General features: G+C 38.0%; 1 protein-coding gene across 29 annotated transcripts in view; it reads right to left on the bottom strand.

The window, feature by feature from the left end:
- The window catches only part of UBAP2 (ubiquitin associated protein 2), a 121,163-nt gene that overhangs the window by 72,754 nt on the left and 28,672 nt on the right, over window positions 1-19,737 (bottom strand). For 21 of the 29 annotated variants that reach the window (XR_014939710.1, XR_014939711.1, XM_085529749.1 and 18 more), the window contains 5 exons: window positions 17,533-17,686; window positions 15,958-16,035; window positions 9,771-9,825; window positions 8,535-8,638; window positions 2,126-2,178 (listed from right to left, as the gene is read on the bottom strand). Coding sequence is in view for 27 of the 29 variants with exons in the window: in XM_085529749.1 (XP_085385875.1) it covers window positions 2,126-2,178; window positions 8,535-8,638; window positions 9,771-9,825; window positions 15,958-16,035; window positions 17,533-17,686 (444 nt within the window). In the remaining 2 variants the exon portion in view is untranslated. The remainder of the gene's footprint in view (window positions 1-2,125; window positions 2,179-8,534; window positions 8,639-9,770; window positions 9,826-15,957; window positions 16,036-17,532; window positions 17,687-19,737) is intronic. The other 8 variants (XM_085529763.1, XM_085529765.1, XM_085529764.1 and 5 more) reach the window with 1 other exon arrangement.

Raw genomic sequence — 19,737 nt, 5'->3', positions numbered from 1 at the left:
CTCCCTCTCCCAATTGTTTCTATGGTTAAATTACTTACTTTGATCAGGTGAATATGATCATAAATTTAATAGGAAGCTCCAGAGCTGTCAACAGCACTTCAAAGTTTGTCTTTACATTGTCATGTCCTGAATGCCTCATCAACAAAATAAAGTCTCCTATTTTCACCGAAGCAGTTTCCACAAACAAATAGAAATGTAAGCAGAGCACTTGGCTCCTCTGCTGTATTAAACTGTTTTTAATTTGAGCAGGTCAAGTCTAGCAGAAATACAAACTTCTCTCCATGAAAGACTCACTTTTATTCACTAACCTAATAAACTCAAAACTCCCCGAACATATTCATAGTTATTTTCTTTTTCACTTCCAAAGCATTGATAAAGTCACCAGACAGCATCTGGCCTGTGTCTGGGTTCCTTTGTAGCTCCCCTAGAAATTGTCCACGTTCAGCTCAGATACTGATGCAAAACTCTACGTGCCAAAACTGGCAGGACAGATCATTACCTACTAGATGGTTTTTCTGACATCCTGGGATTATTTGTTTTAAAAACAAAAGTCATAAAATCAAATGTCCTTTAAGGAAGTACTCCATCTTCACAGTTAACCTGTAACTTATTTAAAGATCAAGATCATCTTTATTAGAAATAGATTTGTTTTTCATAAAAAGATCATAAAATTGTAGAAAAATAAAACAAATAGCACAAACTGTACAAACTGTATTCTCTCTTTTTTTTTTTTTTTTAATAACGAGCACCCTCTATTTTTCCCAATTTGACTGCAGCTCTACATTTGATTCATTCTAAGCATCACCACATGAATAATCTTGCTACATTACAGGGACTTTCCCAGCATTCCAAAATTAATGGAAACTAACAACAGGCTTGAGATTTCACCTGCACCCTTCCAAAAGTCATATACAAACTACTCAGATTTAATAACGAAGAAATACATATCCCTAGGAAGCACTGCTCAATGTTTCTCCCGTGCTACAAATGCTGCGCTGTACCAGTGCCAAATAGTGTCGAGAAACAAAGCCAGAAATTCTCACTATCCTTAGCCCAACATTAGTAAATACAGAATAAAAAGGGGACAAAATAAAAAACAAGAACACAATATTTGATAGCAGCAACTGATACCAATAAGCTCAAACTAGTTAATATGTTTTTTGAATTCCTCTAATTTTCCTCAAAAGACACAGCAAGGAGTGAGGAGTTTTCCTATTTGTTAACGACCTGTTCACTCATTCCCAGGGATAATGGGATATCCCATAATGGGAATAATGACACATCACACTACAGAAGAAGGTAAATGGAATTCATCCAAAAATAATTTTGAGTTAATTGGTAGAAGACACTTCCACAGGAGATGAAAAAGGAATGAAACGGTAATGCTTCCTCTCCATATTTCTTGCTACCTCATTTGTTTTTGAGCTGCCTCAGCTTTATTACAATACACTGCAAACTCATAACAGCAAACGTTAGATGATAAATACATCAAATATTTTTCAGGCATGAAGCAGCGTCTCCTACCTATTAAAGAACAAACATTGCTACAGTACTTCAAACAACACAACATGATGAAATAACATAAATGAAGAAATTAAGTGCTAATTCAACACACTACTACCTCCTCTTAATATTCTGAACACAAAGATAACTAACTGGAAAAAAAAAAACAACGCACATTTCAAGCAAAAAGAATCATTAATAAGTCTAAACTTTAAAGTAAAGTAAACTTTAGCGTTTAAATAATTATATAAAGACTTGCCATAATATGACTTTTAAATTCCTACACAACATTAGGTGGAAATATGTAGATAATATCCATCACCATTATGCATTAAAGAACCATAATTCACTAATACTTAATCAGGGATAAAACCTAACACTTATTAACCATACATAGGCCACCATTCAAAATAAAATAATATTTATTGATTCAATTTTATGTAAGATTAAAGCTCATCCAAATATGTACTCTTTTAAAACAGAATTACAGCAGGAAGTGTTGTAAGAAGTGTCACTGCATAAATACAAGAAATAATACATTACAACATCTAGTTCTGAAAACAGTGCAGCGATTCTGAAAAGGTAAATAATGAATGCCACCTGTCCAAGAAGGTACACTTACATCCTCATTCCAGTCTTCTGCAGTCCATTCCTCTATTGAATTTTTCCATGCACCTAATGTAATTTGGGGAAGGAGAAAAAAAAAAAAAAAAAGCAGTTACAATCTGCAAGTACAATTACATATATCAACCCTTCTGCACTACAAACAATCTGTTTGGATTATTAGTTGAAACATGAAGTGAAGAGATGTTGGTTGGAAACATGAAAAGCCACAGAAAATTGGTCTGCAGATTTAAAAATTTGGGAGGTGTTTGGTTTTTTTTGTTTCTTTCAAACTTCAGTGTACGATTTCAGGCAATTCCTAGCCAGTATAGTAGTGGACAGTTTGTACAAATGCATGTCTGCAGCTGGTGATAAAACACTAAATATTGGCAAGAGCTCCCTCCTACACCTGTCACTGGTGACAAGGAGAAGTTACTCAGTCTCTCTCTGAGCTCCATACACAATTCCACACAACCAAAATACAACCAGAGCACTTGCTCTTACATTCATAATCCTATTTTTGACAAGCTCAAATTAAAAATCCAAGCTATTCCTCTGAAAGCTCCTCTGTTAATGCTCTCCTTAGGCCAGAACAACACACATCATTTCTTCTCACAAGATGATTTTTATCTTAAAACGTATAAAGATACAATGTCAACAGAAAAGTCAATAAGCTACCACTACAGATGCAAAGCTTTTCTTCCCAGCAGTATTTTGGCAAACATCAGAGCACGGTGTCTGACCTGCGGCATGCATCAAAGGTCAAACTGAACTAAGTGAGCCCGTGGGTTTAGAAACCTACTCCCTCCTATAGGAAACAGCAGACCTAGACATGCAGGAGTGATGAATGGACTGATAGCCTTGCCCACCAGCATGAGCACAGAGAAAGGGAAATCAGCAGCAGTTTAAGCTTTCACCTCACCTCAATCACAAGCCAACGAAACACAGCAGTAAAGTTTCTGGTACCATCCCCTCTGAACACACATAAAAGTAGAAGAACTTCTACCTTAATCATACGTAAAACTAGGAACCCTTTGAGATAAATTCTTTCCAAAACAAAGCCCCTTGAAGACAGCATCAATTGCCACTTACACTAAGGCAAACACTCACTGTATCAGCACAGTCTTTGTCAGGCTTTGAGCAAGCAGCACCCAGACCAGAACAGGGCAGAATGTCAGTAATCCCATGCCAGGAGCAGGACAACCACAGGGAGTTACATATGAGTCGAGAAGGGAGAGATTTTTTTACCTGTGGATCCAAAATTATTTGGTAGGACCTGAACAAAGTAACATCCACTCTATGCTGGTTCAGTGGGGCAATATAAGATTGCCTGAAACAACTCTTGCTCATCTTTTTACTAATCAGCTAATTAGGTGTTTTGGTTTTTTCTTACTGTAAAATACTGATGCAGTTGAAAAATAACTATGATTATAGGATAGCACATCAAAATTGTTACAATACCTCAAATTACTAGACCAACTCACATCTCAACAAAAGATCCTGGAAAGTAGACAAAGCCCTTTTAGCAGTACTACTGAGAAATTTGATATTGTTCTCCCTTCTCTTGACCAGAACAGGGTACCTTTGATGTTCCTTTCCTTTAAACAGATTCATCCCTGTATTTGTCCTGCCTGTATTTATCTCACATTGGACAGAGCAAGACTCATCTCTGCAGAAGATGAACACTTTGCACTACTGCCAGAAATCCAAGAGTAGAGCTCAGTCAAACAAAACCAACAAGAATAAGCCTTGGCAGAGGATACTCCACTTCTGTCTTACCCCCATAAACCTTTGAGAGATACGAGTTGTTTGGAACAATACGTAAGACATTTCCCAAACGTTACACATTGCTTCTAGTGATGATGCATTTCTGTGCATTTACTCTTTCCAAATATTTGACACAATTATTTTTATCAAGTTATTATTTTATCAAGTGTCCCTGGACAAGTTCGTTACTGTCACATATAACATTCTATGTACCAAAGTCAACCTTCCAGCCTCTGTTTACATGATCTCTGAATTTAATCCATACTGCTAACAGTTTCCTGGTATTGACAGGATTCTATTCACAAGTGTAACAATTGCCTTTTTGTTCAAAATCCACCTTGGCAAGAGTGTAACTCCACATATTCTCTTCATAACCTTTAACCTCATGCTCTGCAAAGTATTTCTATATAACAGTTCTGTTTTCCACTGAAATTATGCTTTGTTTTCAAAGATCCTTGTCATATCAACCTCAGCTTACACTTCCATCTGTGACCACTTTCTGCTCACTTCTGCAACAAGTTTAGTTATAGAAAGTTGTAAAGCTAAGAAGTATAACATAGGGTTTTGCCTCAACTGGAACTATTTTTTTGCCAATCCCTCACTTCATGTCACACTTTTTCCTCCTTTTTCAAATTATCAGCTAAATACATGTATTGGCACCCAGATTATTTTATCATTGTTCATCTCAAACTTCTGCACAAATCCTTCTCCATTGCTTCTACATTCCAGAATGACCTGAAGGATTCCTTAAAATGTTCCTCCCGACTTCTATTGCAATCCTAAATAAACAACTTCCTTGCAACTTTCAATTCCCTTCTATCGCCTGGACAGAAAAACTATAATTTCATTTCTCTTTGTTGGTTGTTATCCTACAGTTTCAGAGTCGTTTAAGGCTGTTCATAACCAAGATGAGATGAAGTTTTTCTGTGAGATTTATGAAACACTCAAAAATAACACATCAGTACTCCCCATCTTTCTGAAGGTAATCAGCACGATGCCTTCATAAACAAAGAGGAAATGCACTGAAGAACCATTCTCTCTGACAGTGAGAACTTGTAAAGCCAATCATGCCCACAGTGGGGGGACTGCAATTTTTTAAGTCCCTCTCAACCAAAACCATTCTGAGATCAGTAAGCCACCAACATGGATTTTATAATCTACTTTGAGAAGCGAGCATTTCCACCCTGATTTATTTTTAATCACTGATGCTATTTGTTGTTTGAGATCTCCCATTGCCTTGTACATCAGAAAAAGTAAGAACAAAGACTCAGAATGCTACTAGGGAAATACAAAACTGTTCAAGTACATCCCCTCTTGGAAGAGCACTGGTCATTTTGTTTCCTCCTACATGACCACTCTCTTTGACTCAACTGCTACACCTATAAGAACTAGGATGCTGGATACATTCAACACAATTACAAGAGAAAGTTATGAACCACTAAGATTCAACCTGTATTATCTTTCTATTTCAACTACCAACTCTAAGTTTTAGAACTATGGAACCAACTAGCCTTTCTATAAAATCACACAACAGTGCTTACAGAAAAACCTCTCAGGTTGCCAAGATTCCTCCCACATCTGCAATGATTCAGGTGAAGAAAGACCACAGCACTTCGAGAGCATGTGTGGGGCAAACTACACTACAGACACATACCATGTATTTCTTTTCAACAAGTTAGTCCTCTCACAGCACTGACTTAAAGAAGAATGATTCAATTTCACAAATGATTAAAATTCATAGCATGAATTTAAAAAGCATTTTGATTCAAAAACTGGTCTAGCTTCCCCAGGTAGTTGCCCACTATCTCCTTTTCAATTCCCCGAGTAGCAAGAATAAGCTAATTTTGTTTAGAAGACATCTCGCATTTTCTAACCCACTGCAGGCTCTCCATACAAATATATGCCTCATCATTCATCATTAGCATATACACATCGTTACATTATTACTGGAACTGCTAATATGTAATTAACAACACAGCTCTGTAGACTAAGAGGAACTAAGGAAAAAAAAAAATGAAAAGAAAAAAAGAGAGTACTCACACTTATGATTAGCAAACCAAAACAACAGCTCACCTTTGACCAGCTCTCTCCCAGCCCCATATCTCCTCTACCACTTCTGTTTCACCCCTCCTTCCCAGCACTGCTACTTCTGCTTTACAACAACCACCACATCTGCAGTCTCTTCTTAGTGACCCTTTAGTATGCTTCCCGGACAGCAGTTGGAAGTGCTTCCATTCTTGATTAAACTAAACAATTCTATTTTAAAGCATACTTTATTTTTTGTTGTTGTGTTTTGTTTTGTTTTTTAATTTTGTTGGGGAACAGCTTAGGGACTTTTCTGACATTTTCCAAGGACTTGCCTAAAGAAGCAGCTTTATAAATAAAACTCACTCTAAGCTGATATATACAGTTTAGTCAGCAATGGCAACTTCTCACTGAACGTAAAGCAAGATTAGCAGTAAAAAGGTACTTTGTGTCTATACAGAACTTCTACAGTAAACTACATAAAATTCATCAAATTATGATGAAGGACACTCCCTACATTAACAAACATTTCCTACGCTGCAGAAAAGTGCACTCACACAATCACTCATCCACACCCTGAAGGACCCAACAAAGCCAAGGAAACCTCTCACTGTGCTCCCCAAATTCCTATATATGCCTTAAGCTGCTTTGCTGAAATTCTGCACTGTTCTCACTGATGACTGTATGGTATAAGAGCAAAAACAGATGTGGCATTAAAAAGTTGCAGACGCAAGCCAGTACATTTTCAGTTTCCACTGATTTACTTAGCAACAAATCCCTTGTACATGGATTCATGCACTCTGGGCATTTGTTTAGCCACACCCAGCCACTCTATTATTCCCAAGTAAAACTCTTCTATTACTGAAGACTGAGGAGATAACCACAATAAGAAACAGAGTAGGCATACAATAGCTACACGGGTTACAAGGACAGTCAAAATATTCAAACTCACTTAGGAAGCAGAATTCAAGTCCAAGTTGTAAACCACAGCCTCCTAGCTGTGTGCATCAGTGAATAACTAGAGAACCTTTAACTCTGTCCCTGTCTCCAGATGCCTTTCTTGACTATTTCTTCAGTCAGTAAACTTATTGTTTCTCCAGGACTTGTGACAACACACAGTCTTCCACTACTGTGCAGCAAATACAAGCATATTCTTGCAGGTATTTGCAAGTCATTAGCTGCCCAACTCCTTACCCAGTAAATTAATTGAAAAATTAACACAAATTACATAAAAGATATGTTCCTGTTTGCACTACAGCACCACATCATTTTAAAAGTAATTCCCTGAAAAGACGCCATGTTTAGCAAGAGTTCCTTTTCAATAGCCATTAGAGTACTCAGCACCACCCTCTGACAGCAGACTACCAAACAGTCAGGAGTGAAACTGCCGAATAAACCCAACTAAACAACACATCCGACTTTTAGCTTCTCTGTTTAAGTGAAAAAATGGCTTTTTTGAAGTTTGTAAAGCTGCATCTCAACAGCACTGCAACGTTCAACAAACAAAACACCGATCTCCAGTATCAGTCTTTTCCTTCAACACTTGACAAAGGGGTTGTGAGAAAAGAAAAAAACAGTCAGCTTCAGCAATGAAAAAAGAAAGAAAGGTCACCCTTCCTGGCTGTTGATCTATTTTTTTTTAAATTCATCTGTTTGTTTAGAGTAGGGTTTTCTTGTTATTTTATTTTTAAGAAGTATCTTCTGTCAGCCAGTAGTTCCCAGGTGTGTATAATAATAATGTCATGGATCATGACATGTCTTGGCATCATGACACAGGCTTTCCTTTGTCTTCATCTCCTGCCATAGAATATGGGAAGCAGCAACCCATCTTGCTTTTTTCCAAATCACAGATAAACAGGCCGCATTCTTCAGCTCTGAATCACCATGAGATCACAGTTAAGAGGTTTCTTTCCAGTCTGTATTGTCTCTTGCCTTTAGCCAGGAGTGCACATTTAATACTCGAAACTTCATTTAGAAACACACATATGAATGCCTCTATCTTCAGGGAGGCAGACTGCCTTTCTGGCTTCCATTCAAGTGCCCCCTCTCCTGCTTTAGTAATTACTTCTTTTCAAAGGTGTCAGATATCAAACCTCTCCTCCATACCAGAGGAGACACTCAGGTTCTTATCTTGTATATATGGGGCTTCCATAGCCATCTCAGTGTCACCAAGTGGATTTACATTCATCAACAGATCTTCCATTTCTTTCTTTATTCTTCCGCTTAGGTATTCAGATGCTACAGCTCAAAGCCTGTGAACCAATCACTTTTAGTAGTACTTATACTCTTAACTATAATAACCTGAGATCCTAGGACGTACTTAAGATAACTAAACAATTCTTCACATATAAGGTTCTTCTGGTAACTCTTCAAAATCCCTTTGTCTCTGAAGGGATTGTTAGCATTAAACAAAAAAACTGCAATTACCTTCCACTCAATTGAACCAGAGTTGCTTGGGCTGCAGCATGTGCTCTGTAATTTAACAGCAGTTAAGCCACAAAAATGAACTAATACCTGTGCCACGTGAGATGTCTTCACAGTTTCACAAGTTAACGGAACACTAACAGAATGGTTATTTTAACTGCAGTTTACTACAGCTCTTCATTCCAATCCTTTCACTTCTGGAAGCATCTTACCAGTTCCATCATCTGCATCATTCTGACCAGTCTCCCAAATCTCTGATTTTGTCCCAAAGCCATCAGTGGCAGAAGACTCCATATAGTCTGCAGGGTTAAATGTCCTAGAGTTTTAAAAGTTGAGAAATGGAAGAGAATACATGGGTCATTCATTGTACACAAGTGCCATTATTTTTACTTGAAGTTGTGTTAGATTTAATATCTTGATTTCCACATATTTATCTTGACATTTTGGTTTCCAAGAGAAAACTTTCCTCTATCAGCAGACACGGATAAAAAAGGGAAAAAAGAGAAGTAATAGGAAGGGGAGGGGGAAAAGCAAGGAGACTGTTGAGAAACTGAACCAGAACAAGAATTCCTGAAAAAAACAGTTAACAGCAAACCTACTACCCCTCATCCTATAACACATCAGTTTATATGGTCAGCATTAAGCCTTTCTCAGTGGCAGACTGATAAGAAACCAGTATTATGTACTTTAAGAGCACCAGACTTGTGCAGGACAGCAGTCAGAACATCACTAAGAATTCAGAAGGAACTCCTAACACCAATGCCAAAAAACAGATGCTTGTGACAGATGGAAAGGACTAATTCAGAAAAACTTCCTTTCGGTTTATCACTGAAACTATGAACAATAAGGATCATTAGAAAAGTAAAAATACCCTTTTGTTCATTGTGACACCACTGGTGTTACATGAAATGTCATTTCAAGCAAACACTGAAAGCAGTGGAGGCTATGCTTCTCTGAATCAAGTTATTCTGACAAAACTGAAAATAATTTTTAGAACTAATGACTAACTTCCTTTGATTCTGTTTCAGAGCACATGTATGTCCAAACAGCCAAAGCACAAAAGCTCAAAAACAGGAGAAAGTTTATAATCACTAGTTGTTGTTTTATTTAGGGCTCACATGTTTCACATTACAATTAAACAAATATTTTTAAATTGGCTTTGGACAATAACCACTTCAGAGAACTTTCAGCCTCCTAGGCACTATGTGGCTGTTACTGACAGGTACAAATGAATTTGAGTTTGACACATTAACATTGAGTAAACTAAGATTAGGATATCCAATTAGAAATACTGGATTAAAACAATAGATTTATCATCTAACTGAGCTGTGAATTTCTGCATACATTCTGATTTACTCTACATACATCAATACGAATACATACAGTGGTGACCAATATTGCTGCTGAGCTTGAACCTCCCCAAAATCTGAGCTCTGCATGTTTCTTACCCCATGCCTTGGGCTGAAAACCTCCCCGCTCCTCTCCCTCTGCCACGTCCAAACCCTAGGAGAGAAAACACCATTTAACAGCAAAAGCAGAGAAGGAGCCAGTCACTAGTCTGTCACATAAGAAAATACCATGATTGAAGAGTAAACCACTGCAATTAGTTAAATATATATTCTCACAGGAGAACATTTCCCTAATATATGCAATCCCAGGCAACACGGTCTAGTACTTCATCTACCAGTAGGCAACCCTACCCATGGCAGGGCGGCAGCAACTAGATAATCTTTGAGGTCTCCTCCAGCCCAAGTTACCCTATGATTCAATTAAGTCACAGTTTACTGAATGCCTCAGCAGGACTTGCAGTTTGTTGGGTTTTTTTTTGCTAGCTTTCCTGTATCTAGAGAAGTAGCACAAAATTCTAACAATAGGACTTACCTAAAGCCTCATCACAAAGGAGGCTGCCATTGCCAAGTCATTAGACAATGCTCAAAAATTTGTTCCTATTTTCTCACTCCTGCCTTAGAGGCTCTAAAATCACAGCCTCCGTGCATGCTCAGAATGCTCCAGAAATGCTCTGCCCATGTGACAGGGGTGAGGGAAAGAGGGAACACAAGGGGAGAACTGTTTCAACAGAGGTCATCCCTACCTGGGACCCTATGCTCAACTCCCTTACCTGCACTCAGTTTTGCAAATACAGCCACAGATAAACCACAAAACCACCAACAAAACAGTTCACTGTTGGATGGGTTCTCTGAATCGGATCCCTCCTTGCTAACTGCCAGACAACCGGTCAACTTTTCATTTGGATAATTCACCAAAAATCAGGTAAATCGCTATTGCGATGCCTTCCTGCTTTTACTTTGTTGTTTGGTTGGCTTGGCTTTACCTTTTTTTGGCTTCCAGGCAATCTTCAAATGCAATAAGAGACACACAGCACCAACTTCTCTCTGCAGTAGTATCAGTTTATGCTGTATAAAGAGTACAACTAACAGTACTCTTAAAAGTTCTATGGATGCTTTCCACCATAAAGGTCAACATTTGCAAAAACTTACTTTTTTCTTTTCACATTTTGCTATTCTTCTACCAATATTTTATAAGAGAACAAACGACAAGACAGTAGCTCATTGAATCTTTCACTGAGACTGAAGGAACAGATTTTCTTACAACCATGCAGCATACTGAGCAAAAAGCAAACAGTGGACATTACAGAAAGAATAAAGTAACTGCCCCATCTCACACAAACACTCATAAAATTTCTTTCCACTTGGATCTAAAAGCAACAGCCTAAAATAAAGTCAATGTAATTCAGTCACCTCTGTTTCAGGAAACCAGGACTAGGGACCTATGCTTGAAGGTGATTCCAATTAACATTCCTATTACTATCCTACCCAACACCATAATTTTAAATGAACTATTTAAAATATTCTTCTGTTTCTTTAAGCTTTTAACTCTGCAAACCAGCATACTGTTAGTTCTCCTCCTCCTTTCCAGCACACCGCTTTCAGTCAGCTAGGTTCACTCTGGCTATAACTTGTTTTCATTTCAGTTCTCCAGCATTCACTCCAAAGCAGAAACAGGTGTTGAGTTTTTCTGACTCCAGTAAAATGCACTGGGGATTCAAAACTTCAATTATCAGAAAATCACCCCTGCACAGAAGGAATGGTTCATCCACTTCATTCAGAATGATTCTTCTCCTAACCACATGCTCACTTCTGGGAAGCACAAGATAAATGTAGGATTATCCACTAATTCTGTCTGTTTTGTAGAACACAGCTTAGCTTACAGATCTAAATTCCTCCCCTAGAACACATGCTCCACCTCAAAACTAAGAAAGGAGAAGAATACACAGGGTGGAACAGCAGATAATACCCCAAAGATGTGTTTATCTCAGACTACATAGCAGTTGGACAGACCAAGCTTCTGTTCTGGAAATGCAGAGCAAGCCAGACACTGAGAGATGAGGAGATAAAGGTCTACCACTTACAAATAAATAGCAAGGCAAATAAATAAATAGATGGTTTTCTATTCTGGGTATTCCATACTAAAAAAACAAACACTGAGGTTTTATCTGCAGAAATTCAAATCACAGTTATTATTAATCATCATAAAACTAGAAGCATTGGGTCAGTTTTATATACTGTATATTCTCTATTAACCATTTGGAAAAGCAAATGGAGAAAACTTCCAGTTCCACACTTAAACTGAAAAGAAATAAGTGACTTATGTTAAAACAAAGCAATGAGGAGAAAAAAATGAGGGACAGTATAGAAACACAAAGAGCTTTCTTGCCAATGCAAGCTAACTGCAGGAAAACTAAACAAACTTCAGACTGTGACCTCCCGAAGGTCTACTCTGCATTCATGTTTCAGGGAAGAAAAAAAAAAGCAACATCTTTGCTAGTTTTGGCAAAGAAAATTCAAAATATGCTCTATATGTTCTGTGCCAACTGTGCAAAGCTTGCTTTTTGTTTTTGTTTTTAAAGGAAAAAGAGCCTTTAGACATGCAGCTCTGGTTACAGAAGCTCATTTTCTTCCAGATAAAATCTTTCATCTAACAAAGGTTGTTTGGCCCATATTTTTTGTTGTTCCTAAGAGAGAGAGACAATGTACACAAGCTGAGCTGGTCTGATACTGACAAAAACGGTCAGCTGCTCTACTTTTTTTTTAAATATATCCAGAAAAACTTATAGAAGTTTGAAAGGCTCATCTGCAGGACCTTTCAAGCCCAAAATTAAAAGCTCATGTTTTTCCCCTTCACTTTTATTTCTGTTCTGCTAGAAGGAGCTCACTGTTGGTACTCTGATAGAATGATAAGGAAGATTGGTGCAATAAAGTGACAAATTCACTTTACAAATGAGGAAAATGACTACATATGAATCTAAAACTTTCTGTGCTAAACAAAGACCACAAGTACCTGCTATCCTGTTATCATCTATTAACTGTGAGATTTCTGTGGAACCATGCAAGAGCTGAAATCACAGCATAATCCCCCTGGGCATTCTCCTGGTCTTTAGCTATTTGTTGCTCAAAGACCCCATTTGACAGATAATTCACATAATTCATAGCTCTGGTTGGGTATTGGGTTGTGGTTTGTTGTTGTTGGTGGCAGCAGTGGTTGGTCCTGTCTCTTCACTGTGGTTCTTTTTTAGGATGATTTTGTCAAGAGTCTGCACATCTAAGTCTCCAGAATCTGTAACATCTTATAATAAAAATTTATCAGGATAACTACCTATAAGAACAGGTAGTTATCTCTGTATGCTCATTTTGAACCTGTAACATAATAATTTACTATTCTCTCATTCTCACATCAATTGATTGATCAATTTATTTACTCATAGAAAATTTCCTGCAGAAAATTTACAGATCCCTATCATACAAACATTTAGCCCTCTGATTTGCAGGCTGCAAAGCCGTATGCTGCCTGCTCCTCACAGCCCATAAAGGCCATCTTCCCAGTACCTCTCAAAGCCTTCTGTAATTCTGCCACTCCCATTTCAATGTGGGGCAGAGGACAGTGGGAAAAGCAGATGTAAGTTTAAAACCGAAGACGTAAGAACAGCACAAAACACCAATCTGAAAAATAAATACTGTGCCTATAAAATCTGTCAGTTTATATACAGCACTACAGCTGAATAAAACACAAATAAGTAAACAATCCTAAAGTTGCAATCTCCTCTCTTCCCAGTTCCTTCAGGAGATCCTATTCCAGACAGTTACAAGTCTTTACGCCAACAGAGAAATACAATTGTTACTACTATTATAGTGTTGTTTTTTTAACACCTAAATTACACTGATTCAAGAAATTCAGTTCTGAAAAGAAATACAGATGGGAAGGCCACCTTAAAAACATGAGTTCCTTGACTCTTTTCCAAATCAAGGTTTACAATCTGCTTAGCAAGCAAAGATTAGCAGCTGAGAAGCAGAGCGGTCCCAGCTGGGATGTGTCACAAAACACCTCCTGTGGAGCACTTTTGCTTTCTCTTCCGTGGTCAGTTAACACTTACCTACTTGAAATCCCTGATCTCATGCATGCCAGCAACCAGCACTGTTTGTACACTGTATACCTACCATCCCATAAAGTTGCAAGGAATGTCACACAGTCATTAACGGAAAATCTATTGTGTAAGGAAGTTAATGCCTATAGCACTAAGGTAAAATTTCTCAGTATCATGATTGGTGTTTTCTTCCCCAAGTGAACAGTGTGCTATCACCACTGAGTTAATTCAATTTCTTCTGTTCTCAGAGTGTCCTTTCTTAACATTAGATTCTTCTACAATGAAGCAGTAATACAGTGGGCCAACAATTTTCCCCATAGAAAGCAGCCAGTAAGATAATTCCAGCCTGAGACAGTAGCTTAAAATAGAGGAAGAGTGCGTTGCTCAGATATTAGCTGACCCCTACTTTTATACGATGCCTACACTCCTACACACCAAATGAAACACTTCTAAAAAAAGGGACCTGTGGTGATTACCAACCATCTATTTACTTTTAACTGAAGTACTTCACCCCTATATTTCCAAGAAGCTTTTATTTAAAATAAAACCTACTCACACTGAAAGAAAGTCACACATCCCTGAAATACTGAAAAGTAAATTATACAGCTTTAAATAATCTCCTGCGGATTTTGAGGGCTCACATTATAAAAATAAAATTCACTATTTCTACTGTATAATACACATACTTGTAACATAATGATCAGGAAAGCCATTCAAAGGGTTTATCACAGTTGAAAAGACTTCATCAAAGCACTTCACTCACATTAATGTAGAGTACGAAATACTTGGTAAAGAGGTACAGAAATGCTGTATACACTAACCCAGTAACAGAAACTGAATAAAGTTCTTCCCATTTCTTCAGTCAGGTATATTAGTTTGATACTGATGACTAAAAGCCTTAGCTTGAAACACAATATTCACCTGGAGGGTTTGTGCTGACAACAAATGCAATGTATTGTTCATGTGGCTACAAAAATACATGTGGCCATAAAAATACAGACTGAACTTGAAATTAACCTCAAAATTTCACACACAAAAAGTCCTACCTTTGTATTTACAATACGCATAAATAATTACTTTACAATAAAAACTAAAGCACTTAAATTCCGTCTGTGAACAGTGCATTATACCACAACCTCCTCTGCAAAGCTACTCTGTGAACATGTCATTTCTCAGCACCTCATTGACGTGCACAACAGAGTAATTCTCACAACCCTCATGAAGCTGTACATCTTTCCACTTTTCCATTCCTTCAGTATGGAAGATTTGGAGTATACAGATTTGGAGACAATGAGGTTTGATGTTCCAGTCAATGAATGCCTTGTTACTGGATATTCCAAATAAAAGAGTCTTTTGTAGGTAGAAACTCTTTTTTCCCCTATAAGTCAGACATTACTTATTAAGCTATTAGCTCTCCTGTGCACTTAACCAGTTTCACTTCTTTAATACCCATTTTCCCCACACAAGCTGTGCAGTTCCCATTACTTTTGCGCTAAGAAAAATGTTTCTTCCCACTAGCTCAAATGAAAATCTAAACCAACTATATATCTTGTTTCCACATCAAACAAAGGCCACCATCATTTCTATCTCTTCTAGAGACTACAATTACAGTTGTACCTATGAGTCCACAGGACCAAGTCCTTCCCTAGCTCTGTTCATCAATACTCTCATGCCAATTCTTTTTCTAAACAAAAAACCCTTAAGGCCACCAGTGCTCTCCAACTGGGTACCAAAAACAGAAGGCAAACCTAACAACAGGATCCACTACAACAAAATGGCACAAGAACATGTCAAATCCCTCCACAAGGGTTCTACAAAAGGAATCCTGCACTCTCCTGCTGCCAAGGTACATCTTGAGGAGTCCATTACACTACCACAGGCAGGAGGCTGTCACAAGCAAATTTGGAGATGAGGTCTCCATAGCCAGAAGACACAGGTCTATTACACAAAAAAATGCCATGAATGTGATGTGCTGATTCTCTTAAGCCATTATGAGACCAAATAATGGTCTCATTGTGGTTAGGGATGTCAAACAATGGTTGCAGAGGGAGAGTATCTAAACTTAAGGTGTCTGAGGTGCTCATGGATTCAAAGGATAACCAACAGATGCTTAAAAATAAGCTTTTAATCCAACACATGAGGGAGTTTCATTTCAGGAGATGAAATCACTCCCACACCAATGCCACCAATCTCACCTCTCCCACGGCCACGTTTGCCACGATCTGAAGGCCTTTCTCCTTGATTGTTGTCCACTCCATTTTCTTCAGTTCTGACTGGGGAGAGAAGACAGCTTAAGAGAAACTTTAGAGACTCACACAAGACAACACAGTCATCTGCTTAAGTTGAACCAAATAAGTCTTTGAGAGCACTAAAAGTCAAGATATCTCAGTCATCCTCTTGTTTTTGCAGCCCCAGACACAGGCAAGTTGTTTACTTTAAACTGGACAGCAGGAAGCAAAATATCTTTTAAGAGGGTTATGTCTTCCAGCAGACATAGCACTTGATTTTTAAACCCTGGTCTCAACTATCTAAAGAGGCAAGAAATTACCCTGCCTCGTGCTTGACTTTCCTGATAACATGCTGGTTGGCAACAGCAGAAGAGTGAGATAACCAGTAACACCAACTCTTCTCCTGTCCTTCAGTCCTGTGCCACATCTTCTGACTCCCTTAGAGACGAGGCTGGAAAGTGACTGACTACTTAGAGCACTGCTGAGAATTTTGTACTACACAACATATCCAGGTAGCACCATCATAACCATTAAAGAATGTACATAAAGGAAAGAGGAAAATATTAAGATTTGGTAATCATCCTTAGTTCACATTTCAAACAAGCAGCATATGGCCTTGCCAAGAAACGCCTCTCCGCATTTTCATTCTTCTACAAAGACTCACAATGCCTCCACTGACTGGCACAGTAACTGAATATATTACAGCTATGAGTTACAGAATTTTAGCTCAAACTGTAAATATTTGTCCTGCTTCTAAAGGAAAAGCTGTGGTTCTTCTGGTTGTGTTCTTTTTTATCCCCTCCATTTTCTACTCATTTATTAGTGTTAGGATAAATGTTTATGGATATCATAGGAGATACTGGTACCTTAGATAATTTCTGATAAAAACTTAAAGAAAAAAAAGACAATCTGTATACTCAGTGGTGATTTAATGAGATTCTACCTAATTCGGAAAACATCAGTTCTCTTTTGCACAACATACTGTTGTATCTGTATAAATGAGCAATTTAAATGTTTCTGTTCACAAAGTACTTCCTCTGTTGTAGAAACTCACCTGCAGCTGGGTTACATGAGTAGTATATGCCATAATATTGTTCCCAGCTTTTTTATTCCCTTTATGAGAACATGAGAACATCTCCAGGTTCTCTCACTAATAAAAGGAGATGGAGCCAAGCTACACTTTTTTTTTTCCATTAGAAGAAACAAAAAAACTATCAGCTGTGCAGTGACACATATTTGCTTTCAGGCAGTCATACAAAGACTCAGTTCTAAACCTTACATAAAGGACAGCAAGTTGTAAAAGACTGATTAACCAAAACCAACCCATTTAAATCAAACTGAGCTGTCTCAGACAAACAAAAGTAAAGGCCATCCCAAAAATCAAGTAGATAAATCAAGTATACCTGTCAAATAAACAAGGTATAATCATTTCAGTACTGAGCTTCAGCTCTGACAGACTTTGTTCCATTAAACATTCACTTTCAACCAGTTTCAGCTGCAGGAAAAACATCTGAGGCTTTTAAAATGAACCCCTATACGTACACTCTCGTCCACGGCTGCCTCCTCTTCCCCGTCTGTTGGAACTTCCCCGTCCACGACTCACTTCTCTGTCTCCTCGTTTTTCTCTGTTCTCTTTGTTTTCTGAACTTTCCTTTCCAAGGCTTTTCTTCTTTCCCCCTACAGTCTCCCAAGATGTCTATTCAGATAGAACAGAATTAGATACAGAAGTCAAAAAGGAAGAGAGCTCTCTATAATATCAACCCACACCTGTTCACTTCAAAGGAAAAAAGCAGGTATTTCTATAATAGTAGTCAGTAATACATACCAAGAACTACACTGGTATAACAGGAAAAATCTAGCTCTATTTTTGCAAAGATATGAGAAAGAAACGAGTATTAAAACTTAAATGCAGGCTAAGAACTTGAGAAAACACGGGTGGCCACAAATAACCAAACTACCCGCTCTCACAGCCACAGCTCATCACAGAGAGCAGAAGCCAAGAAATACTGTGTCTAGACACGAAAATAGACTAAGGTCCAAGACATCAGACCTCGGTTTTAATATAAAAATCCACCCTTGACATAAATTCAGTGATAATACAAGTTCCACATGAATATGTGTATGAGTTGAAAATAAAGTGACCGAAATACTTGCTAAAAACAATACAGTAATTTGTGCATTGTGCAATTGCATGGTTAGTCTACAGAGCAGAGTAAAAAAGAAAGGAATGATCTGCAAACAGTAAAGATGGCAAATACTTGCAACGTTTCTCTCTCTAAGAACCTATTGTCTAGATACAGCTTTCATACAGGAAATCTGCTTATGTAGTTAAGCTGCCATTAGCTATGAAGCACTAAGATAAAGACCATGATCTCACACCAACCACTGATTTTGGTAGTCTTATTTCTTCTCAATTCAACAACTAGAAGCCTTCACAAAGTAAGTAATGACCAGCTAATCCAGCTTGCCTAGAATTAAGAAAACTAGTGTTACTGAGCAAGCAGGTAGCAAAACAGTTCTCAAATGTTCCAATGCCCTGTCGTAGACAGTAAGCATTAGAACAGTCACAATTATTTTTTGAAGAAATGTGAGAAAGAAGGCTGAAATCACTACTCAATTTAATATCCAGTATTGAGAACTACACTGTCATAAACCAAGGGTGAAGCACAGCTGCTTGCAGATTAGAATCACAAAACAGTTGATTTGAGCAACACTTATCTGTGAGACAGAAAACTCAGCCTCCTCCAGTAATTACTGTATGAGGCCAGGCTCTTGTCTGTGGTGCCTGGTGACAGGATAAAGACCAGTGGCCTAAAATTTAAACATAATGTTCTGTACAAGCACCCAGAGTAACTTCTTTACTGTAAGGGTGATGGAGCATTGGAACAAGCTGTCCAGAGAGGTTGCAGCGCCTTCTTCTATGGTATTACACAAGACCCATCTGGACATCTACCTATGGAACCACTGTAGTGAGCCTGCTTTTGCACGGGGCATGAACTTGATCTTCCAACCCCTGCAATTCTCTATGCATGTGATTTCACCTGTCGTAGTGTGTAATGCAGTTACACAGGCTAAGTCACAGCAGAAGTACTAGAGATCTTTCAAAAGAAAATTAAACTTTTAATAAAACTGGCATCTGAAGAACCAAACCTAGATAGTTCAGAATGCACTATTATTTCATGCAGCACCAGGCTTTTAATCATTTTAAGAAATTTCCCAAACTGAAAGATTCTGCAAACCATATGTAAAAGTGGACACTCTATTAAAAAAGCTTTGTATAACCTGAAAAATATCAGTAAAAGGACAACAATGGAAGCATCACATTTCCACGCTTTCCCACAAATGAGGATTTCAGGCAATCACAAGATCTGGCAGTGTACCAAAGAATTTATAAATAGACACTGCCCACCACTCCATGCTCTTCTAATTCCTCAAACCGTATAGATATATCTATTAAATGAGGTAAAAATATTATTGTCCACTAAAGCAAAGTTCAAAACAGATTTGGCAATCAGTACTCAGGACAAGTAGCACCTCTGCTCCCAACCTTATATTATGCTGTTCTGGAGTACAATGGCCCTGCAACAAACCATTTCAAGCTGTGGGTCCATAATTCCACAAAGAATAATAAATGACTTCACACACTGATGCAGAGCTTGATAATTAATATCCTGTCACCCTTCCTCACTGAGCCCTTTAAGTTCTCTGTATTTCTTTGTGAGTTGCATTTCTTCTATGGAGAGCAAT

Source organism: Coturnix japonica, chromosome Z (assembly GCF_054131305.1).
Source record: "Coturnix japonica strain WE chromosome Z, WE-NBRP24, whole genome shotgun sequence".
In the NCBI taxonomy this organism is placed as follows: domain Eukaryota; kingdom Metazoa; phylum Chordata; class Aves; order Galliformes; family Phasianidae; genus Coturnix; species Coturnix japonica.
The sequence above is the reverse complement of the archived record's forward strand: the minus strand, read 5'-3'. Positions and strand labels throughout refer to the sequence as shown.